The sequence below is a fragment of the Schistocerca cancellata genome, chromosome 1 (genome assembly GCF_023864275.1).
Source record: "Schistocerca cancellata isolate TAMUIC-IGC-003103 chromosome 1, iqSchCanc2.1, whole genome shotgun sequence".
In the NCBI taxonomy this organism is placed as follows: Eukaryota; Metazoa; Arthropoda; class Insecta; order Orthoptera; family Acrididae; genus Schistocerca; species Schistocerca cancellata.
In genome coordinates, this window is record NC_064626.1 from 854,793,927 (window position 1) to 854,818,268 (window position 24,342).

Genomic DNA, 24,342 nt, shown 5'->3' on the forward strand with positions numbered 1-24,342 from the left:
TAACGTCTCAGCCCGCAAAGCGAAGATCACGGCCGAGTTTTTGGCCAACAAACGGATCACAGACCTGGATCTTCCGCCGTATTCACCGGATTTGGCCCCAGCCAACTTCGGGTTGTTCCCCAAATTGAAGTTGGTAATGAAAGGTCACCTTTACGACGCAATTAAAGACATTCAGCAAAATTGTACCGCAATACTGCAGTTCAAGAAAGGTCAACAATGACTGTTTCAAAGCATTTTAAAATGATTTCAGCTGTGTATTGATAGACCATTTGAATTAAATACAGTGATTTTGTGAACAGAATCTATAACTTTTATTTACCACGCCACAGTCCTAACTGAACTGGGACACACTGTGCAGATACTCAACAAAAACAATTACCCTTCAGATATATGATAAACAAGCCGTAGAAATGGCGTCAGCAAGAATGGCTTGCTCCAGGCAGACACACACGAAGGAAGAAAAGAAGAGGAGAGATAGTAGCTTGTGAACAGCAGTATGATAATTAAATCCGAGCTGTATAAATTCTGTCACTAAAATTCATGCCAGAACAGATACAGAAACCTCGTGCAACAGCTGAGACATTTTAGAGTGGAGTGGAACTACCAGTTTATTTTTTGGGCGGACGAGAATGATAATTGGGGTGAGAACTTTCGCGACGTTGCCATCTCACAATAACACGTCTCAGACATATCATAAAGGACTGGCATGAAACATGCTGCGATATGATTCGTGCCTGACCTGCTTCGAGGCACTCGAGCATTCAGTACTTTAAAACAGCGCCCAAACGGCATCTTTGTTGCATTATTTTCTAACTTAAGCGAGAGACTAACCTTTTCTAGCAACAAAAGTGCAAAGACAGCTCAACAATAGTGCCCTATTTCACTGTTTTTCACTATCATTGAATAAGCTGCCTACTCAAAGCTGGTAAAAATTAATTTCTGGCAGATTAAAACTGTGTGCCGGACCGAGACTCGAACTCGGGACCTGTGCCTTTCGCGAGCAAGTGCTCTACCATCTGGGATACCCAAGCACGACTCACGCCCCGTCCTCACAGCTTCAATTCTGCCAATACCTCGTCTCCTACTTTCCAAACCTCACATAAGCTCTTCTGCGAACCTTGCAGAACTAGCACTCACGCCAGGAAGTGTGGGCGGAGACATGGCTTAGCCACAGCCTGGTGGATGTTTCCACAAGGAGATTTTCATTCTGCGGCGGAGTGTGCGTGGCTAAGCCTTGTCTCCGCATATTCTTTCTTATGGCAGTGCTAGTTCTGCAAGGTTCCCAAAAGAGCTTCTGTGAAGTTTGGAAGGTAGGAGACGAGATACTGGCAGAAGTAAAGCTGTGAGGACCGGGCGTGAGTCGTGCTTCGGTAGCTCAGATGGTAGCCGGCACGGTAGCTCAGCGTGTTCGGTCAGAGGGTTAGCAGCCCTCTGTAACAAAAAACTGAGTTAATCGATCAACAACGAACTTAAGCGGATGTCTTACGACGTCCGCCCCGAGCAGATTCAACGAACAAAAGCGAACCAAATGAGATAAAAAAAAAGATGGTAGAGCACTTGCCCGCGAAAGGCAAAGGTCCCGAGTTCGAGTCTCGGTCGGGCACACAGTTTTAATCTGCCAGGAAGTTTCATATCAGCACACACTCCGCCGCAGAGTGAAAATCTCATTCTGGTGAAAATTCTTTGCTAAATATTTAAAACACTTGTTTGTGTGGAGATATACGCTAATGTATAATCATTGCTTATCTTTCCTCGTTGCATATCCTCCTTTCCAAGCCATACGTAATGTTTTAACACCAGCATCGCATTTTTACCAGGAAATGACTCGTAATAACAACGAAAGATGAAGTTTTTATTTGATAATTTATTTTTACGTACAGACACATACATATATAAATAATTAATACTTATGAATATTTATAAAAACAGTGAAGTACAACAGACGTAACGTATAATTTTATTGAAGAAACTCCACTAGGAATCTTGATTTTCAGTGTCAGTAAGAAAATTCACAGTGTTCAGTCAGTCTTTACAAGCGGAACTATGCACAACGTGGTTGGATAAGTTGAATTGTGGCACATCACAATTAATTACACGTCCTATACTTGCCACTCAAAGTCAGCATATTGACAGGCTGCTCACATTCTCTATCACACTAGCATGGCACTACAGCTCTGCGAAATCTCTAGCGGCGTCAGTGGAGTCTGCGACATTAACGTGAATTTCTTACAAAACCACTAATGTGTCAGAGTCAGAAAACTGCATTGCGCTCTCGACTGTTGCATGAGTGCAATATCACCTTTGAATTTACTGCCACGACTGAAATTGCGAAGCGATGTGCAGTTGTTTTTCCACCCTGCATTACGATACTGCTAATGCGATAATCGTACCCTTTAGTGAGACATAAGCACCAGTCACATATCATATGAATCTGTGTGGTGAAACTACGCTTTTTATTGACATACTTCCTGTGGACAACTGGTGAACAAATGTTTTGTTTATCAAATTGGGTTGCGGTTGCAGGCTTGTGAATTTACTTTAATACAAAGATTCGTGGGACCAGAGCTCAGGGTTCAGAATGTATATAAGTGAGAAGGGAAGACTGTATGTTCTTTTAGGTGTTCCTGTCGTGATTGATTAATGATATGCTTTTAGGTGAACAGCTGACTGTTTATTCCGTTTCATGCAAAATAATTCAGTGACTGACCCAGTCGTCTCCTTCGGGTGCTGTGAGCTTTGTTATGTGTACTCTTTGCGTGAACACTGGTCTGGCTCAGACCCGTACGGGGATTACGCATAAGACAGCTTGCGGGAGCTGATTGGGACGGCTTTGGGCCGGTCGTCGAAATATTGTGGATAAAATGGAATCAACATCTCAGCTTTACAACGGAAAGCACACTACTCGGTAAGATTGTCTTGGTAGTAGGGTCCAGAAACCTTTCTCGAGCCTAGGAGGGTCTTCACAGCATATTGTGCCGTGTTTCCAGTTCGGCACTCATACCCAGAAGGACTTCAAGTTCAGTGGTGTGTAAGTAAGAAGGCATGTGTATGAAGCGTTCTGTCCAGAGAGAAAGAGAGGGAGAATACCTTACAGCGCCACCAGTGTGTTCTGTGTCTTTATCCCACTCGAACAGTTGCCTCGAGCAGTACTTTAGTGTTAGGGTAAGCGCACACTGGGCCACTGTTCCTGCTTCTGAGACTCCGTAGAAAACGTTTTGCTCTCAGAAAACGATATTCATCGCTTTTTGACGTAATCCTTGACGTGTTTGCTTTATGCCACCTTCAATGCGCACTGCAGCGGCTACATACCGCCACTGTACCTAGAGTAATAAGAAAGTCAACACTTACTGTGCTACGCACTGCCCGAAGCGCACCCTACGGACAGGCCTGGGCGAATGGCGCTATTAACTGGTGCATTACGTGGTACACTACCTGTTGCTGCCCTTCCGAAGAAGAGCGGCGCGTTTAGTCACAGGGTTATTTGGTAACCGTAATAGCGTCACGGAGATGTTTAGCAAACTCAAGTGGCAGACTCTGCAAGAGAGGCGCTCTGCATCGCGGTGTAGCTTGCTGTCCAGGTTTTCGAGAGGGTGCGTTTCTGGATGAGGTATCGAATATATTGCTTCCCCCTACTTATACCTCCCGAGGAGACCACGAATGTAAAATCAGAGAGATTCGGGGGCGCACGGAGGCTTTCCGGCAGTCGTTCTTCCCGCGAACCATACGCGACTGGAACAGGAAAGGGAGGTAGTGACAGTGGCACGTAAAGTGCCCTCCGCCACACACCGTTGCGTGGCTTGCGGAGTATAAATGTAGATGTAGACCACGCGCATTATTACACGCACACCACTGTACTGTCGGCGTTCTCTTAAGTAATTGCGGAAATTGGCGCAGGCGACCATCGACTGGTGCACTGCCTGGGAAAACAGAGGAACATCTCGTTTCCAGCGTCTTTTCGCACAGGTACTGTTCTCAAATTTGCTACCAGGCTATCTATGTTGCGGCAACTGGCGGGCCGACTTAATCAGTTCTGTAGAGAGGCAACGAGTGATTTATGTACGTGGGGTACTGGCCAGTTTGACAGTAGAGACTTGATTTTCCAGTGGGCTGATATCGGAGTGAGAGATAGGCTCCAGCCCAGAATGTCGCCAGGTGGACACAGTCGACCGGCTTCACAGTACCACCGCTCGCCACTTGCGACAGATGAGCTGCAGCGGCAAGCTAGAGCGACCTTGGCCACAAAATAGGGTAGTCGGCGCCTTCATCACTAAGAGTAGACGTCGGTTGTTCGCCGCGGCAACCTGTGAGCTAAGTCCACTGGCTACAGAGCAAGGGCCGCGGCAGCAGACACTGTCAGCAGGAGTGCCGCGGTCACGGAGACGGCGGTGGCAGTGGCCGTGTTGTTGCCTCCGGGGCTGAGCGGCTTGGCTGCCCTCGGCGACACGGTGACGCCGGCCGTGGTCGACACCGAACGGTGAGTGGTGGAGGGCGGTGCGGAGGCTGTACCAGGGGTGGCGGCGGCGGCTGGGAGCGCGGCCTGGCAGGCGGCCTGCTTCTCGCTCGGGCTGCGGCAGCTGGCGAGAACGCGCATCGGCACCGGCTGCCCGCACAGACTCTCGTCGCACCGGTTGTTGTCGAGCAGCGCGGCGGCCGCGGGCAGGCGGAGCACGGCGTCGAGCGCGGGGTCGCACGCGCACTGGAACGTGTTGTTCGTCGCGTCGAAAGCGGCGCCGGACTGCAGAAGCTGCTGGCCCACTTCCAGCAAGGACGAGTTCTTACAGACGTTGTTGACGAACCTGAAGGGGGCGCCGGACTGCACGGCGAGCTTGAGTGCGCCCCCCGACTGCAGCTGGCTGTCCGAGACGGATACGGCGCCAGCGGCGTCCAGCTGCAGACCGTTGTCTCCCTTTGTCGTCAGTCTAGACTCGTGCATTGTGAAGTTCGTCACGCCTTTCACGACAATGCCGGATGCCATAACGCTCAGCAACTGTAGAACAAGGATAAATGGCGTACAGGGGGTGTATGCACAATACAGCTGCTAGAGGAAAGTAGTTAGCTTTCAAGCCACAAACTAATTTCAAAAGTAGCACATCTTTATAAATACTAACACGAATTCTTTATAGACGAATGGAAAAACTGTGTGGTGTCACAAGGTTTAGGCCTGTCCCACCCCTCATTAAATCGACCAAGACTTATACGAATAATTGTAAGAACAGTTATTATGTTCTTTAAGTTTGTTTTTGGGTTTTCAGAAATACTGTGGGAAGAAAGTTTATCTATGTTGCAGATAACGCTGAAGACGTTGCCCAACGATCACCACGAAAGTTCGACGTAGCGGCAAGTGGGCAAGGAATAAAACGAATGCTGCAAACTACCGCGAGCCATGGAAGAGCCTGGGCCGCGAGGGCGTCGAGCTTCCTAGGTCGTTGTTGGACAACGTCGAAGGAAGAGAGATTCTGCTTTCTCTTTGTAAACAGATCGATCGAGTCTTGAAAGGTTCATGTAAAACGTATAGGCGGGTGACACATTAGGTGCGACCCGATCCCTGTAATACTTCCGCAGTTATTAAAAAGTTGTTAAACGGCAAAACCAATAGTTCATCATTTATATGGATAAAAAGTAGTGAAGGTGTAGGAAAGGAAGAGTTGCGGCGTCAGAACGAAAAGTGATACATCGCTCAGCAACGAAGAAGGACGTAAACAGCGGGCGTTACGTAGTGAAAACAAATCAACTGATAAAATAGTAAGTCTGTAATAAAGCATAAAGCCACGCAACACTGCAACTGGTAGAAGCCGACCTCGGGGAATATGAGTTTGGATTCTGTATAAATGTTGGAACACGTGAGGCAATACTGACCCTACCACTTATCTTAGAAAATAGATTAAGGAGAGGCAAACCTACGTTTCTGGCATTTGTAGACTTAGAGAAAGCTTTTGACAATGTCGAATGGAACACTTTTTCAAATTCTGAAGGGGGCAGGGGTAAAATACAGGGAGCGAAAGGCTATTTAAAATTAGTACAGAAACCAGATGGCAGTTCTAAGAGACGAGGGGCATGAAAGGGAAGCAGTGGTTGGGAAGGGAGTGAGACAGGGTTGTAGCCTCTCCCCAATGTTATTCAATCTGTATATTGAGCAAGATTCAGAAGGATGTAGGTTGCAGTAGGTATTGGGAAATGAAGAACCTTGCACAGGATAGAGTAGCATGGAGAGCTGCATCAAACCAGTCTCTGGACTGAAGACCACAACAACAACAACAATACTGAGCAAGCAGTATAGGAAACAAAAGAAAAATTCGGAATAGGTGTTAAAATCCATGGAGAAGGAATAAAAACTGCGAGGTTCGCCGATGACACTGTAAGACTGTCAGAGACAGCAAAGGACCTGGAAGAGCAGCCTGAACGGAATGGACAGTGTCTTGAAAGGAGGATATAAGATGAACATCAACAAAAGCAAAACGAGGATAATGGAATGTAGTCGAATTAAATCGGGTGAGGCTGCGGGAATTTGGTTAGGAAATGAGATACTTAGAGTAGTAAATGAGTTTTGCCATTTGGGGAAAAAATAACTGATGATGGTCGAAGTAGAGAGGATATGAAATGTAGACTGGCAATGGTAAGGAAAGCGTTTCTGAAGAAGAGAAATTTGTTAACATCGAGTATAGATTTAAGTGTCAGGAAGTCGTTTCTGAAAGTATTTGTATGGAGTGTAGCCATGTATGGAAGTGAAACATGGACGATAAATAGTTTAGACAAGAAGAGAATAGAAGATTTCGAAATGTGGTGCTACAGAAGAATGCTGAAGATTAGATGGGTAGATCACATAACTAATGAGGAGGTATTGAACAGAATTGGAAAGAAGAGAAATTTGTGGCACAACTTGACTAAAAGATGGGGTCAGTTGGTAGAGCATGTTCTGAGGCATCATGGGATCACCAATTTAGTATTGGAGGGCAGTATGGAGGGTAAAAATCGTGGAGGGAGACCAAGAGATGAATGCAGTAAACAGATTCAGAAGGATGTAGGTTGCAGTAGGTGCTGGGAGATGAAGTTTGCACAGGATAGAGTAGCATGGAAACCTGCATAAAACCAGTCTTTGGACTGAAGACCACAACAACAACAACATGTTTATAAGACCAAATTAAATTATTCTATACCCCACGATGTGCCACAACAAGTCTAATTAATAGCTGAAACGTGACATTTGGGCTGAAAACGGAAGTAAAATGAATGGAAATGTCTCTGTTCTACCAGGTGGTTACAACTAAAGTGTAGCTACGGAGGGACGTCCAGTGTGGGCTATAATTATCGTATCGCATGAAACGTGGTAGATATCTAACGCAGTAATGCGGAACCGATTTACAGTGGAAAAAATTAGTTCCAATTTTGGCCACCAGATGCAAATATGGCGCTGTGAATGCAAGAAAGACGTATAGAAATGTTTCCATATGTAACAGGTTAGAAACAAGACTTAGGCAGAAATGGTCAGTTGGTTAAAATGGCTCTAAGCACTATGGGACTTAGCATCTGCGGTCATCAGTCCCCTAGACTTATAACTACTTAAACCTAGCTAACCTAAGGACATCACACACATCTATGTCCGAGGCAGGATTCGAACCTGCGACCGTAGCAGCAGCGCGGTTCTGAACTGAAGCACCTAGAACCGCTCGGTCACAGCGGCCGGCAGAAAAGGTAAAATAAATAAGAAACGCATATGCTGATTTTATTATTAACTGCTGCTTACACGGTTTGTCCAACATGAGCACCACAGACGTTGATGACATTTTGTGTAGCACCAAATATGCACTTCGTGGTCAAAACTGGGACAATTTTTTTTTTCAGTGTGAGTCGGCTCCGCACTAACACATTAAAGTATCTACCAAATTTCACTGCCATACGATAATTTCAGCCCATACTGGGACTCCGTGAGTAGCTGCACATTTAATTATAGCCGCCTGGTACCATCCATCATGATCATTTTTAAATTTTGACTATTGCTAAAGCACAATTAATTCCCGTTTGACGGTGGCCATACAGTCGAAATTACAACATTGAATTTTACAAACAAACAATTTTACAGTCAAAATTCGTGGAGAGCTAAGGACCAACAGAAAACAGAAAAAATGACGACTTAAAAATTATCTGATATAACATTACACAGGAGCTGATTTCATCGCAATCTCTTCCTCATTGCGACCTTCTGGTGTCTATTGGACTCTTTGAAGTGTATTGTAAATACGTTGCTCATATTCAGCTTAACTATGGCTCACATCCAGTGTACAGTACTGAGTGGGGTAAATGATTCCATACTTGTTTTTGATTCACATAAAAATAACGCTGGTTTCATTGCGTGATATTCTGTGGACTTATATCTATTTATTGCTGCTTCCGAAACCATGTGTGAATTCCGTGATTTAAAGACACTAAGTATATTGCTTATCTTCTAAGTTATTTTTGTTCTCATCCGTTCTTAGTTCTTTCTCGCATTTAAAGATTGTCTCCCAGATTTTTATCGGAGTCAGAGAATGATCCTAGTACATTGATTTCTCTTACAATGTGTTGTCTGTAGTTACTGCTAATAATGTGTGAATAAATTTGCGTAACTACTGCTGCATTTGCAACTACTCATCTACATCTACAGCCACACTCTGCAAATCAATGTGAAATGCACGGCTCTCAATAGCAAGAAACAGCATTAAGAGCAGAGTTACGTACCCATTTCGTGACAAGATGTAATAAAGCTGAACACGAATTCTGACAAAAGTTACTAACAAGGAGTTCTCCGTTAAATGCGAGAAAGCGAAGAAAACGGATGCAAACAAAAATAGAGTAAAAGCAATACACTAACAACGCGTTTAAATCGAGCAGTTCACACACGGGTTCGTAAGCGGCAACAACCATACAAAAGTCCACAGGACACCGTGTGCCGAAACCAGCTTCTGTTTGATATGAAACAAAACCAAATATGGAACCATTTACTCCATGCAATATTACGGATGTGAGCAGAGTAGGAGCAACATATTTACAATGCAATTCAAAGAGTGCAATATACACAAGAGGTCGTGATCAGAAACGCATTGCGATGAAACCAGCTCCTGTTTACCACGAAAAGCAGTCAGATACGGAGGACTTTAACCGAGCGGGGTGGCGCTGTGGTTAGACACTGGACTCGCATTCGGGAGGACGACGGTTCAATCCCGCGTCCGGCCATCCTGATTTAGGTTTTCCGTGATTTCCCTACATCACTCCAGGCAAATGCCGGGATGGTTCCTCTGAAAGGGCACGGCCGACTTCCTTCCCAATCCTTCCCTAATCCGATGAGACCGATGACCACGCTGTCTGGTCTCCTTCCCCAAACCAACCAACAACAACAACCAACGGAGGACTTTAAATCACCCATCAAGAAAACGACATGATGGAATGATAAACTTGCAGCTTTTCAAGTGGCCTAGCAGTGAACTGAGGTCGCGAGACCCGAAGTCCCTACACTATGTTCCAACCCATGGCAGCGGCGGCCCGCAGCACACTGAGCATTTGCGAATTTCACACGATGGAGGAACCCTCAGCATGGCGGTGCTTTCGGTCTGGCTAGAGAGCCTGTATAGGGATAGAGTGGCCATAGGTGAAGTTGCTCGTGATTGGTTGATTAGCTTTGGCGCCATTTTTCTGCCAAACGTCTCTCGCGCTTCCTATGTTCGCCGTGCTTTTGAGTTGAATTGAAGTTCAGAGGACTTTTGGAAACGATTAAAAGGTATTTGAATTATTGAGATACTATTATGCATTGTGCATGCATGTTCGATTTAGTTGTATATCGTTTTTAGTACGCAATTAGCGTTTGCGATCTTAATTACGAGTTGAAATAATGAAGCGTTTTGTGATGAAGTCGGTAGGCCTATTCGTAGTATAATTGTAGGTACGCTTGAAGACACTTCCTGGCAGATTAAAACTGTGTGCCGGGCCGAGACTCGAACTCGGGACCTTTGCCTTTCGCGGGCAAGTGCTCTACCAACTGAGCTACCCAAGCACGACTCACGCCCCGTCCTCACAGCTTTACTTCTGCCAGTACCTCATCTCCTACCTTCCAAACTTTACAGAAGCTCTCCTGCGCAGGAGAGCTTCTGTAAAGTTTGCGCAGTATGTCAAATTTACTAAAGTTTAGCGTCCCAGTTCTATCTTAGGCCCATTTCAAAAATGGCTCTGAGCACTATGGGACTTAACATCTGTGGTCATCAGTCCCCTAGAACTTAGAACTACTTAAACCTAACTAACCTAAGGACATCACACACATCCATGCCCAGGCCCATTTCAGTAGTAACACTATGATATGAAAATTAAAGTTTGTGAAGTTTTTCAGGAAAACGTACGATTTAATAACTTTATTTGTAGTAGTATTGTCGATACGGTAGTGTTAACGAGTGTTCATACAATTCTCTGACGTGGTATTTTAAGAAGGTAGGGGAGACATTGTCATCCTCGAACCTGGGTGATATAACATCCACGAATCAACTACAGTATTCACGTACTTCTTCAATGGTCCGTACACTTTTTCCTTATCTTTCGTATAGTTGAGCCCATTAATCGACAGATGTAAACTATGATTATAAGGAGAAGAAGGCACATACTATGTTTAGAGCACTTTGAGTTAGCAACAAAATGTTTAAAAAATTCGCATAAATATTATTCCGTCATCCATCCAGAAGCGTTACTCGCTCCACGGCAGCCCTCTGACCGATCACGAATAAAATGTTCTTGCGAGTGTACCCGGGGAAAAAAAGAAAGGTTAAAATTCTGTTCCCAGTAGCAGAAACAGCAGCAGGCAAAGAAACTAAGCTACCTCGTTCTCCACATGCGATCGACCCCGCTTGCTTGAAACTTTTCCGTGGCACAGTTCGATTTGGCATCTGGGCTGTAACGCCAGTCCCGTCCATGTTTCAAATATCTTTCGTTTCAAACTTGTATTGTTTCATTACAGTAGACAAGTCATCGGAAAAAGGCGCCAACGTTTGTTTTATTGAAGCTAGAAGCTCGGGCGAAACTGGCACCTTCAGGGGTCCTAATTGACTAGTTCTAGCCTATTAGTTATAGCTAACTCATGACACAATTTTCACATTTTCTTTTGGACTGAAAATTAGAGGAAGGATGGTATCAGAATTTGAAACGCAAATCCTTTCTCGTGGATGGTTGTCCTGTGTGACAGCTATCCCCATTGGTTGTGTGACAAGCAAACCCGAAACGCCATTTCGAAAACTTTAGCTAATATCCATAACGATGTTTCACAACGATTTAGGAAGACCACGCAAAATACACTGAAGCGCCAAAGAAAACGGTATAGGCATGCGTATTCAAATACAGATACGTAAACAAGCAGAATACGGCGCTGCGGTCGGCAACAACTACACAAGGCAATAAGTGTCTCGCGTAGTTGTTAGATCGGTTACTGCTGCTACTATGGCAGGTTATCAAGATATAAGTGAGCTTGAACGTGGTGTTATAGACAGCGCACGAGCAATGAGACACAGCATCTTTGAGATGGCGATGAAGTGGGGATTTTCCCGTTCGACCATTTCACGAGGGTACCGTGAATAACAGGAATCCGGTAAAACATCAAATCTCCGACATCGCCGCGGCAGGTAAAAGGTCGTGCAAGAACGGGACCAACGACGACTGGAGAGAATCATTCAACGTGACCGAAGTGGATGCCTTTCGCAAACTGCTGAAGATTTCAATGCTGGGCCATCACGTGTCAGCTGCGAACCATTCAACGAAACATCATTGATATGGGCTTTCGGAGCCAAAGGTCTACTCGTGTACCCTTGATGACTGCATGACACAGAGCTTTACGTCTCGTCTGGGCCTGTAAACAACGACATTGGACTGTTGATGACTGGAAACATGTTGCCTGGTCGGACTGTTCAAGCTGGTGGAGGCTCTGTAATGGTATTTGGCGCATTCAGTTGGAGTGATACGGGACCCCTGATACATCTAGATACTACTCTCACAGGTGACACGTACACAAGCATCCTGTCTGATCACCTACATCCATTCATGTCCATTGTACATTCCGACGGACATGGGTAATTCCAGCAGGACATTGCGGCACCCCACACGTCCAGAATTGCTACAAAGTGGCTATAGGAACACTCTTCTGAGTTTAAACATTTCCGCTGGCCACCAATCTCCCCAGAAATGAACATTATAACATTATTGAGCGCTTCTGGGATACCTTGCAACGTGCTGTTCAGAAGAGATCTCCACCCCCTCGTGCTCTTACGGTTTTATGGACAGCTCTGCAGGATTCATGGTGTCAGTTCCCTCCAGCACTACTTCAGACATTAGTCGAGTCCATGTCACGTTGTGTTGCGGCACGTCTGGGTGCTCACGGGGGCCCTGCACGATATTAGGCAGGTGTACCAGTTTCTTTGGCTCTTCAGTGTATATTCAATTATACGCCGCGTGTATGTAGAATCCGAGCACCAGTACAGCAAAAAGTCCTGTAGTTCAGTCAAACGACAATAATGCTTTAAAATTTACTAACTAGCGCTACTAACAGATATAGACTGCTCCTCACACACTCGACGGAAACTACTGCTCTTAACAAAGTCATTCCAGTACAGTGAGTCTTCTGGTGGCCGAGTTATTGACTATGGAACAATCAGACCGTGTGACTACCATACCCGGTCTCTCCTATTTGGTTTGAAGACTGAACGTCCTGGTGCTTTGAATGTAAATTTAAGGTATTACGTTGCTAAAATGCGAGTGTACTTAAGTGACTAAAATCGATGGCCAATGCCTGAAATTCCTGCGCTTCTGGACAACAACGTGCACACAAGTGAAGGCCTGAGTCAAGAAATGAAGCTGGCTCGGAAACGAATATCTCTCAAAATGAATGAGTATCACAACTAACGATATGTAACTGGAATATGTTGAATGTTTAATGGTACACAACTGCCTTTTGCTTAAAATTCAACTGTGAGAAGCCAGCCACAGAGCGTAACTGCACAATGAGTATAGGTCTACGATTAATTTAGCTGTGTATCAATAGGGAAACTTCAATTCATCCTGGAGAATAACAATCTGTCTGTAAACCTGTGAACAAAAGAGTGAGGGACTTGCGGCCTACCACTAATGGATTATGGAAGAGAATCTTTGAGTATGGAAAAGGTTCATGGCGTGTAGAAAGAACAATCGGGAGATATTTGCAGAATTAGGAAGGACGCTAGCAGAAGACAACTATGGGCAACTCATAGTTTCGAGAGAGCTACTAGACTAAAACTACTTCGTCCGGACTTCACAGCGACACAAGATTCAAACAGATGTTGACATAACTTGGTCCATAGAACTTCGGGCTGCAAAATAAGTGCCAAGAGGCCGTAGAATAAATGGCTTGATAATATAAAAAATATTGTTGGCACTCAGGGATGCTTGATAGCATGGAATCGAGTGAAACAGAAAGAATGAAGGTGCCTTTACTTAACAATGGATGCATAATGAGTAAGAAACAAGTACAAGAGGAAAAATAAAGACGACACTGGTATTTTAACACACGTTAGGCGAAAGTACTCCAAAGGGCAGGTATCGCTTAAAGAACGCCCAAATAGCAAGTGTTTTTGACTTTTATCTCATAATGTAAAGACTCACAGTAATAAAAAAAAGTATTAATCTCGTTGTTTCTCCACTTGATTACTTACTTCACTTCTCAGGATAGTGAGCTCCGAGTTGCCAACCATCTGGAGTTCGACAGCACCCTCTAGTACTGCGTTGAAGCGCACGTCTCTGAATGTGACGTTCTGGATTTTGCTGAGGCCGGCGAAAGCCCCACTGCGAACAACGCTGATACGAACACCGTCGAGGAGCACCGTCTCCAGAGCGGCACCCTGGAAGGTGGGGCCCTGGAGCTCCACCTCCGAGATGTTCACGAGCGCAAGGTGGCGCAGCAGGGGCGACGCCTTCTCCTGGAACGTGGCTCTGGCGGTGTGCGCGACCTGCAGCGTGTGCAGATTCTGCAGCGGCGGGAAGGCGAACGTCACCGACGGGCAGCTGCTCACCTGCAGAACTTCGGCCGCGCCGCTGCCCTCCATGAAGGGAGCCGTCAGCTCCAGCGCCTGAAATTCGTAGAATGCAATTGACACTGGCTGTTTTTCCTCTCAAGTATTCTCCGAGAGACTAGAGCCAAACATTACGAAGGACACAACTGTGTAAATGTGTACCTCAGCCAGTGAGCGCTTTGGAATACCAGGAAGAACGAGGATAATTAGTAAGTTAAGCAAAGATAGCGTATTTGTTTACTCTGCAGCGTTGTGTATTACAAAAAAATGGCTCTCAGCACTATGCGACTTAACGTCTGAGGTCATCAGTCGCCTAGAAGTTAGAACTAATTAAACCTAACTAACCTAAGGACATCACACACATCCATGCCCGAGGCAGGATTCGAATCTGCGACCGTAGCGCCTAGAACCGCACGGCCTGTATTTTACAGAAGGCGTTCAAAATGGCGACCACGACAGTCAGTAGTTGCGCAACATCTTCGTAGAATATTCTGGTGCAGTGTGACAAGTAAGCCAGGCAGCGCCCTACCTCATCAGAAGTTGCAAGTATCGAGGCGAGAAGTGTCTCTTTGCCGGCAGCTGGTGTCACATACACGTGGCTTTTAATATGTCCCCATAAGCCATTTTACGTTCACAGAAACAGTAAGTTATCTTTTCTGAACTCACGGCATGTTTGATTGATTGTCGTTTTTGTAGCTGACATTTCAAAGCTTTCGTCGGCTCAGGATTACCATCAGTGATAAAATCCGCTACAGTTGTAAATATTATTTATTTCCAAAAAGGAAAGGACAATCCGGTTTCGGGACCTTTAACCCATCTTCAGGTATATATTAAAATGGGAGTCCATAAATAGTACACAACTGAAAATATGACAAAATGGTGTACCCCTGGCACATGGCATGAAACTGTAGCGGATTTTATAGTTGAGGAAATTGGATAGCTTTCTTTTTGTCGCCTCAGTTGGAGTGATATGAAATTCAACTGTAATGGTTACCGGTTTCGGGCTGACACGCTCATTCTCAAACCACACACCTAAAAATTACAAAATAAATGTCTTACAATACTGTGTGCAAATAGTACGTATGTCCATATTTCAGGTGTTCATATGCTTGTAGACATACCTCGCTATTAACCGTAATTATCCATACTGTATGGTACCAATATGGTACAACATGGTACCAAAAGGCAATGTGGGCAACAAGTACCCTCACTGATGTTAGCTTATGTGTACGTTGAAACCGACTGACACAACCAAACTGACAAATATCACCTACAACAGTCTACGGACACCTTTATAAGTGTCGACTTCCCACATACGCGCGTGCGCATATGGCTGCCTATTAGTTTTCTATCGTGTTGCCACAACCATTGTCTTCTTTATTGACAAGATTTTTAAAAGTACAGAAATATCAAATTTACAGGATAGAAAATGTTGACAATTTTGGTTTACAAAATATCATGGCATCCAAATGGAAATATCAGTTTCACATGTGTCCTCAGCACTGAACAGTTGCGGCCCTACCATCCCGTGGCAACATGCCTCGAATAAGCAAGATTTTGTCAATGACAATGAATAACAGCTGTGGATGTGCCGTCAGGAGACACGCTCAGGATTAGTTCCAAGACCAGAAGTTTCAGTTCCAGAGGCATTGTATTTCGACTCCTCTGATCAGCTCCTTCCGCTTGTGCGCAATATTTTGAATCATCCTTTAAACATCGTTTGATAACAACCGGGAAGGGAGCTATTCAAAATACACTCCTGGAAATGGAAAAAAGAACACATTGACACCGGTGTGTCAGACCCACCATACTTGCTCCGGACACTGCGAGAGGGCTGTACAAGCAATGATCACACGCACGGCACAGCGGACACACCAGGAACCGCGGTGTTGGCCGTCGAATGGCGCTAGCTGCGCAGCATTTGTGCACCGCCGCCGTCAGTGTCAGCCAGTTTGCCGTGGCATACGGAGCTCCATCGCAGTCTTTAACACTGGTAGCATGCCGCGACAGCGTGGACGTGAACCGTATGTGCAGTTGACGGACTTTGAGCGAGGGCGTATAGTGGGCATGCGGGAGGCCGGGTGGACGTACCGCCGAATTGCTCAACACGTGGGGCGTGAGGTCTCCACAGTACATCGATGTTGTCGCCAGTGGTCGGCGGAAGGTGCACGTGCCCGTCGACCTGGGACCGGACCGCAGCGACGCACGGATGCACGCCAAGACCGTAGGATCCTACGCAGTGCCGTAGGGGACCGCACCGCCACTTCCCAGCAAATTAGGGACACTGTTGCTCCTGGGGTATCGGCGAGGACCATTCGCAACCGTCTCCATGAAGCTGGGCTACGGTCCCGCACACCGTTAGGCCGTCTTCCGCTCACGCCCCAACATCGTGCAGCCTGCCTCCAGTGGCGTCGCGACAGGCGTGAATGGAGGGACGAATGGAGACGTGTCGTCTTCAGCGATGAGAGTCGCTTCTGCCTTGGTGCCAATGATGGTCGTATGCGTGTTTGGCGCCGTGCAGGTGAGCGCCACAATCAGGACTGCATACGAACGAGGCACACAGGGCCAACACCCGGCATCATGGTGTGGGGAGCGATCTCCTACACTGGCCGTACACCACTGGTGATCGTCGAGGGGACACTGAATAGTGCACGGTACATCCAAACCGTCATCGAACCCATCATTCTACCATTCCTAGACCGGCAAGGGAACTTGCTGTTTCAACAGGACAATGCACGTCCGCATGTATCCCGTGCCACCCAACGTGCTCTAGAAGGTGGTAAGTCAACTACCCTGGCCAGCAAGATCTCCGGATCTGTCCCCCATTGAGCATGTTTGGGACTGGATGAAGCGTCGTCTCACGCGGTCTGCACGTCCAGCACGAACGCTGGTCCAACTGAGGCGCCAGGTGGAAATGGCATGGCAAGCCGTTCCACAGGACTACATCCAGCATCTCTACGATCGTCTCCATGGGAGAATAGCAGCCTGCATTGCTGCGAAAGGTGGATATACACTGTACTAGTGCCGACATTGTGCATGCTCTGTTGCCTGTGTCTATGTGCCTGTGGTTCTGTCAGTGTGATCATGTGATGTATCTGACCCCAGGAATGTGTCAATAAAGTTTCCCCTTCCTGGGACAATGAATTCACGGTGTTCTTATTTCAATTTCCAGGAGTGTAGTAAAGGATGTCGCACGAAAACCGACTGCTCGCGTGAAGTGTGACAGGTAGCCCAATCCTGTTGAAGCATACGTACGTTCATGAGCGGGGGGGCGTGGGGGGTCGAGAGCTTCTGTAAAGTTTGGAAGGTAGGAGATGAGGTACTGGCGGAAGTAAAGCTGTGAGGACGGGGCGTGAGTCATGCTTGGGTAGCTCAGTTGGTAGAGCACTTGCCCGCGAAAGGCAAAGGTCCCGAGTTCGAGTCTCGGTCCGGCACACAGTTTTAATCTGCCAAGAAGTTTCATAACAGCGCACACTCCGCTGCCGAGTGAAAATCTCATTCTGGATTGTTTAAGTTGTTCCAAAAAATATTGGATCCACTATCCGACTTGCTGACTATGCATATACATTTCGAATTTTTCGCCGTGAAGAGGTTCGTCATCAATCTTATATGGATTGTTTGTTGACCGCCGGTGTTCTGGGAGTATCGGACTGAGAGACGAGCAGCTAGAGAGAGACAATTTTTGCACTGACAAAGTAATAGGAATGACGTGGACATTGATAATGACAAATCTTTTGTTGTTTTGAAATGTAGTGTTCAGCTAAGAACTAAGTATCTGCATACGAATAAATTCCAATTAATTATATAAAAATGGAATTTCGTTAATTTATAAACACGATTAGTCGAACTTCAACTACAGGTGTTACTAGTTGTTATTAATATCGTTACTATTGGTAGGAATATGAGTAATCCGGCGAATCAGACACAGCGACTACTCATAACGCCTTGCAAAGATGAACATTTGCCCAACCTGTTTACAAAAAGGTCTTATAAGCAATTAAGTTGGCTCCAGACATGTATTAACATACTTACGATTTTTTCATCGTCCTTCGTTTCCCAAAACGATCGTTTCTGATGAACTAAAACTACATTTTTCCTTAAAAGTATGGGAACAGAGATCACGGTATTACAAACGTGCGGTACACATCTCCGCGTCGACCCTGTACAGTAGTTCAGATATTCTATGCCCTTTAGCAGCCATGCAATCTGAAGAAAGCAGCACGGAATTAGCGGTGGGAGCACACTTCTTATCTAACGGCGTCGGCAAACTGAGTTGTATATGGACTCCGGATAAGGCGTGCAACTGTTCTACAATCTCGGACGCTCCTACAGAGATAACCAAGTATTCCGCCTTTGCAGTGAGCTGCAAGATTCTGTGAAGCCTTGCAAGTTGCTCTTCCTTCGCCTTAGGACGTTATCTGCTTCCTTTTCCTGTTTGCGAGACAGGGACAGGATGTTTTCAGAATTTACAGGTGAGATGTGGAAACTTCGGTGGTCTATTGAATGGAGATACAAACAAACGAAAATTTTTTTTATAATGATTCTTTGATAGCTGATGGTTTAATCCCATGGTTTTTGGGGAATTTAATCCATATCAGACTTCAGTTTTTTCTGTGACATACAGTTTTACCACAGTGCGGCTTTCTTGTTGCCATATTATTTATTTACGCATTCATTTCATGTGTGCCTTCACTCCCTGTCTTACTTCTAATCAGACTTTCTCAGTGAGTAAAAGTTACGATGTTTATGGTACATGAGAATAGTGAACACGGTAAAAAGAATAAGAGTGTGATATCAATCCACAACGATACACGTCAGTGTACTCGAGAGTTGGCAAATGTGAGGAAATGAGATCATTCCAGCATCGTGAGAGATTCTCATGCAACGGGGAAGGTTCCAAAATCGGGTAAAGCGGATCGCACATTCTAAGCCAAAAACACAAAAATCAGTGGGTAAACCACATGTGTATCTCTTCTTGCTCTTGATCAACTGGCTCATGAACAAGGACGACCATTCCTATCCTGTAGCGCTACTGGTGACGACAAATGGTGTCCTTATGCTAACATAAGGCAAAGAAAGGAATGGTTGAGCCTAAAAAAAGCAGCAACTTCCCGTACAAAGAGATGCGCGCATCCACGAAAGATAATGTTGTGCATCTGGTGGAACAGTAGCGGTGTGGTGTACTATGCATTAATTCCCCGAGATGTAACCATCACTGCTGATGTTTATTGTTAACAACAATTGACGAAAAAGACTAGGAAGACTAGTTAAGTGATACTACTCCACTATAATTTCCGCCAGCATTCTGCTAGAGTGACAGTGGGTTGGGAAGTCATTCCGCACTCACCGTATTCACCTGATGCGCCTTCAGATTTTCACCTTTTCCGCTCACTATCGAACATCCTTCAAGGACCTTCCTTTCTACATCTACATCTACATTTATACTCCGCAAGCTACCCAACGGTGTGTGGCGGAGGGCACTTAACGCGCCACTGTCATTACCTCCCTTTCCTGTTCCAGTCGCGTATGGTTCGCGGGAAGAACGACTGCCGGAAAGCCTTCGTGCGCGCTCGAATCTCTCTAATTTTACATTCGTGATCTCCTCGGGAGGTATAAGTAGGGGGAAGCAATATATTCGATACCTCATCCAGAAACGCTCCCTCTCGAAACCTGGACAGCAAGCTACACCGCGATACAGAGCGCCTCTCTTGCAGAGTCTGCCACTTGAGTTTGCTGAACATCTCCGTGACGCTATCACGCTTACCAGAGAACCCTGTGACGAAACGCGCCGCTCTTCTTTGGATTGTCTCTACCTCCTCCGTCAACCCGACCTGGTACGGATCCCACACTGATGAGCAATACTCAAGTATAGGTCGAACGAGTGTTTTGTAAGCCACCTCCTTTGTTGATGGACTACATTTTCTAAGGACTCTCCCAATGAATCTCAACCTGACACCGCCTTACCAACAACTAATTTTATATGATCATTCCACTTCAAATCGTTCCGCACGCATACGCCCAGATATTTTACAGAAGTAACTGCTACCAGTGTAAAATGCGCTCCGAACGTGGCTCGACGGATTCTGCGCCTCAAAACCAAGTCATTTCTGCAGTCGCGAAATCGAAAAGTTAAAAAAAATGGTTCAAATGGCTCTTAGCACTATGGGACTTAACATCTATGGTCATCAGTCCCCTAGAACTTAGAACTACGTAAACCTAACTAACCTAAGGACATCACACAACATCCAGTCATCACGAGGCAGAGAAAATCCCTGATCCCGCCGGGAATCGAACCCGGGAACCCAGGCGCGGGAAGCGAGAACGCTACCTCACGACCACGAGCTGCGGACTCGAAAAGTTATCCCAGCGTTGGCAGGCTATTGTAAATAGTGAAGGACAATTTATTTTTACTGACGAAAGTCTCTGTTGTATGTATCTGTTGTGTTTATTATACTTATGGAAAAACGCTACTCCGGCCGGGGTGGCCGAGCGGTTCTAGGCGCTTCAGTCTGGAACCGCGCAGGTTCGAATTCTGCCTCGGGGATGGATGTGTGTGATGTCCTTAGGTTAGTTAGGTTTAAGTAGTTCTAAGTTCTAGGGGACTGATGACCTCAGATGTTAAGTCCCATAGTGCTCAGAACCATTTGAGCCATTTTTCTTTTTTTTGAAAAACGCTACGAACTTTTGCAACAACCTAATAAAACGAATAGAGGAAGCGAGAAATCTAAAGAAAACCATTGGCGAAAAAGCGTCATGTTGGTGGGAGCACTGTCGTCCCGATTTGGTAGGATGTGAGAAGAGCCAGTGGTAGAACCTGACTAACCTCTTGGCCGGGGCGGCAGACACAGGTGATGGTAGCAGCCTGGAGAGAGCAGGTGCCGTCGCCCAGGGTGGTTCGCACCTGCGGCGTCTGGTCCTGGGCGAAGCACGAAGCCGCCAGCAGCAGCGGCAGCAGCAGCAGCACCAGCGGGTTGGCGGTCAGCATGGTGCGGTTGTCAGAGAGCGACTGGCAGCTGCCGCGGGCGGCGCGCTCCTAGATAAGGTGTCGCGTCTTCCCTGCGGAAACCCCCTTCCACGCCTCTCATCCGAGTCAACGGCCACTTCCAGCATGCACTCAAATTTTTCCGCGACTCTGGTGGTGAGTCACGAGGGAGCGTTGGTCCGCAGCGCGATGCATCACACATGTCTGCAAGGGACTCGTACACATGGCTGGAAATACCGGGTGAGTCTATTCTCCTCTCACTGTCAGCTGACCGATCAGTGTAAACAAACACAAGTGAATTGTAATACGTCACTTCCAGGCAGCCCAGTCGCTGTAGTCATGTTTCGCTGTGGTAGTCGCCTCAGCCCGTTTCCAGCGGCCGGGAAAGAGGGTTTTGTTCGGCCTGAAGAGGATGGGCCGAATTTTCGCTAACTTTTCTAAACCAGCGGTCGTGAAACTGCGGCTCGCGGGCCGCATGCGGTCCGAATGATGTATTCGTGCGGCCCGCGGTTCTCATTCGTATTTTAAAATTTGAATTTAGCAATTAAACAGTGAAAACGCGATTGTTTAAAACATCGAACTCCCATGTGTAAAACAGCTTCAAACATTTGTTTGCTATGCAGATGAGTTAATACGTTACATACTAGACGTTTGAAAGGGAAGCAGTGTTTGAGAAGGGAGTGAGAAGGGGTTGTAGCCTCTCCCCGATGTTATTCAATCTGTATATTGAGCAAGCAATAATGGAAACAAAAGAAAAATTCGGAGTAGATATTAAAATCCATGGAGAAGAAATAAAAACTTTAAGGTTCGCCGATAACATTGTAATTCTGTCAGAGATAAAAGGGACTTGGAAGAGTAGTTGAAAGGAATGGACAGTATCTTGAAAGGAGGATGTAAGATGAACATCAACAAAAGCAAAACAAGGATAATGGAATGTAGTCTAATTAAGTCGGGTGATGCTGAAAGAATTAGATTAGGGAATGAGACACTTAATGTAGTAAAGGAGTTTTGCTATTTGGGGAGCAAAATAACTGATGATGGTCGAAGTAGAGAGGATATAAAATATAGACTGGCAATGGCAAGGAAAGCGTTTCTGAAGAAGAGAAATTTGTTAACATCGAGTATAGATTTAAGTGTCAGGAAGTCGTTTCTGAGAGTATTTGTATGCAGTGTAGCCATGTATGGAAGTGAAACATGGACGATAAATAGTTCGGACAAGAAGAGAATAGAAGCTTTAGAAATGTGGTGCTACAGAAGAATGCTGAAGATTAGATGGGTAGGTCACATAACTAATGAGGAGGTATTGAATAGAATTGGGGAGAAGAGAAGTTTGAGGCTCAACTTGACTAGAAGAAGGGATCGGTTGGTAGGATATGTTCTGAGGCGTCAAGGGTTCACCAATTCAGTATTGGAGGGCAGCGTGGAGGGTAAAAATCGTAGAGGGAGACCAAGAGATGAATACACTAAGCAGATTCAGAAGGATGTAGGCTGCAGTACATACTGGGAGATGGAGCAGCTTGAACAGGATAGAGTAGCATGGAGAGCTGCATCAAACCAGTCTCAGGACTGAAGACCACAACAACAACGACTAGACGTTAAGCACGTAGAAGAGAAAAACTTTAGAAGAGATTAGAAATTTTGCTTAAAGTTTGTTGGTAGTCGATAAGGCTCTCATTACGAAAATGTAGATGATCATAGTCTGCATAATTCGAGCTCCATTTCAACCAAAATTAAGTTTTTCGTGCTTCTCAATGTTTACGACGTCACATCTCCTGAACTATGTGTCGTACACTGTTAAAATTTTGCACGTTCATTTAGTGTTCTATTTGGATGCTGTCTACAAACTTTATTGAGAATAGTGTCGATAGTAACGAAATTATAAATTAGAACGTCATGTCTGATGCTGATGTTTTACTCCAATGAACTGCGAAAATGTGATGAGTGATACATTTCTTTGCTTCAATCATTTTTTTTTGGGGGGGGGGGGGGGGGACGGGGGCGGAAGCGAAGAAAAGTTTCATGAAGATTTGAAATTATCTGTAGAACTACTTAAACGTAACTAACCTAACGACATCACACACATCCATGCCCGGGGTAGGATTCGAACCTGCAACCGTAGCGGTCGCGCGGTTCCAGACTGAAGCGCCTAGAACCGCTCAGCCACACCGGTCGGCTACGTCAGTTGTGTTGTCTCAAGACACACAGTTTCCAGTGGTAATACTTGTCTAATTGTGCTAAATTTTTAACGTATATTATACCTCTTAATGAGCAGATTATGATGGTGTTTTACATTTTTAAATTCGGTCAATAGTCACGCGAAATACTGAAAATAAAATTTTTATTTTCCCTGTAAGTCGCTAGACAACCTACAACTGGAACCAGCTTCCAGGACAGTCGCTTAGTAATGTAGGTAGCCGAATCCATGTTCAACTAACGTCAGAAGCTTCTTATGAGTTTTCTCGCTCAGTAACAAACAAAAATTCGACCTTGAGCTGAGTGAAGTTCGCTGCTTACCTTTGGGGCAGAGGGATAATTAGTAAGGCCACTACGAGATTAGAGGATGTGACAGGGGAATGTTTTATTGTCGCTTTTACACTACTGACAACTGACAGGCACGTGCGACTCATAGAGATCAGCCGCTATTGTATACATTTTGACCCAATAGTAACATAGATAAGTGAACGCGTATTACTGAGATAGTCATCTTTAAATGCGACACTTATTTTTAGTAAGGAATATGAAATTAAATTAAGGCTGTTGTAATACAACAGACTGAGTAAAAGGAAAATGACATTCAAAACATTTAGTAAACATCAGTGATCGTGACAAATATTCCCTGATGCATTTAAATATACGCACAACTGTTACAGTGTCAGTACTGGTATTAGAGCAAAAAAGTTTGACTACCTCTGTTGTAAACGGTTGGTTTTACGGGTGGGTGCCGGTTGAGCCTGAAAAGGTTTACTGTTTGTCCAACTGCGTGAGAGCAGGTTCAGAATTATCTCACCAAACATCGACGGCGCGTGATGGTGTACTTTATAAACAGATCGACTCCGCGTGAGTGTTTTATTTGCTGCTTGGTAATGATTCCATTGAGCTGTTGGCAGCCCTATTGCCCTACTATCTCCCTCTCGACGAGGTTGGGGGTGCTTTTGTTGAAGATTTAATGAGCGTTGAAACCAAAGGTGAAAATGTTACATATTTTGCTGATCATGATATCATATACACTCAGAATGTGGATTTCCACTCGAAATTTGGGCTTCCACTACTGTAAGTTCTGAAAGAACAACCAGTGCTTGTGGGGTATTTCACGGGGCT

At 45.5% G+C, this 24,342-nt stretch overlaps 1 protein-coding gene and 1 non-coding gene across 2 annotated transcripts; both read right to left on the minus strand.

Annotated features, from left to right (window-relative positions):
• Window positions 1–1,850: 1,850 nt before the first annotated feature.
• On the minus strand, window positions 1,851–21,039 carry LOC126189057 (uncharacterized). The gene is made up of 3 exons (XM_049930912.1): window positions 20,866–21,039; window positions 13,686–14,099; window positions 1,851–4,987 (listed from the first exon to the last, which is right to left on the minus strand). Exons 1-3 carry the CDS (start codon window positions 21,025–21,027, stop codon window positions 4,322–4,324), a joined length of 1,242 nt encoding a protein of 413 aa, XP_049786869.1. The 5' UTR covers window positions 21,028–21,039; the 3' UTR covers window positions 1,851–4,321.
• On the minus strand, window positions 9,948–10,022 carry Trnas-cga (transfer RNA serine (anticodon CGA)). The gene has a single exon. It is a non-coding gene; the product is annotated as a tRNA-Ser (tRNA).
• Window positions 21,040–24,342: the final 3,303 nt, after the last annotated feature.

Coding starts and splice junctions, on each gene's coding strand:
- LOC126189057 (XM_049930912.1), bottom strand. CDS start 21,027: ATGCTGACCGCCAACCCGCTGGTGCTGCTGCTGCTGCCGCTGCTGCTG. Junction 14,100..20,865: donor TCTGCCGCCCCGGCCAAGAG/GTTAGTCAGGTT, acceptor TACGAATTTCAG/GCGCTGGAGCTGACGGCTCC. Junction 4,988..13,685: donor TCACTATCCTGAGAAGTGAA/GTAAGTAATCAA, acceptor CTTGTTCTACAG/TTGCTGAGCGTTATGGCATC.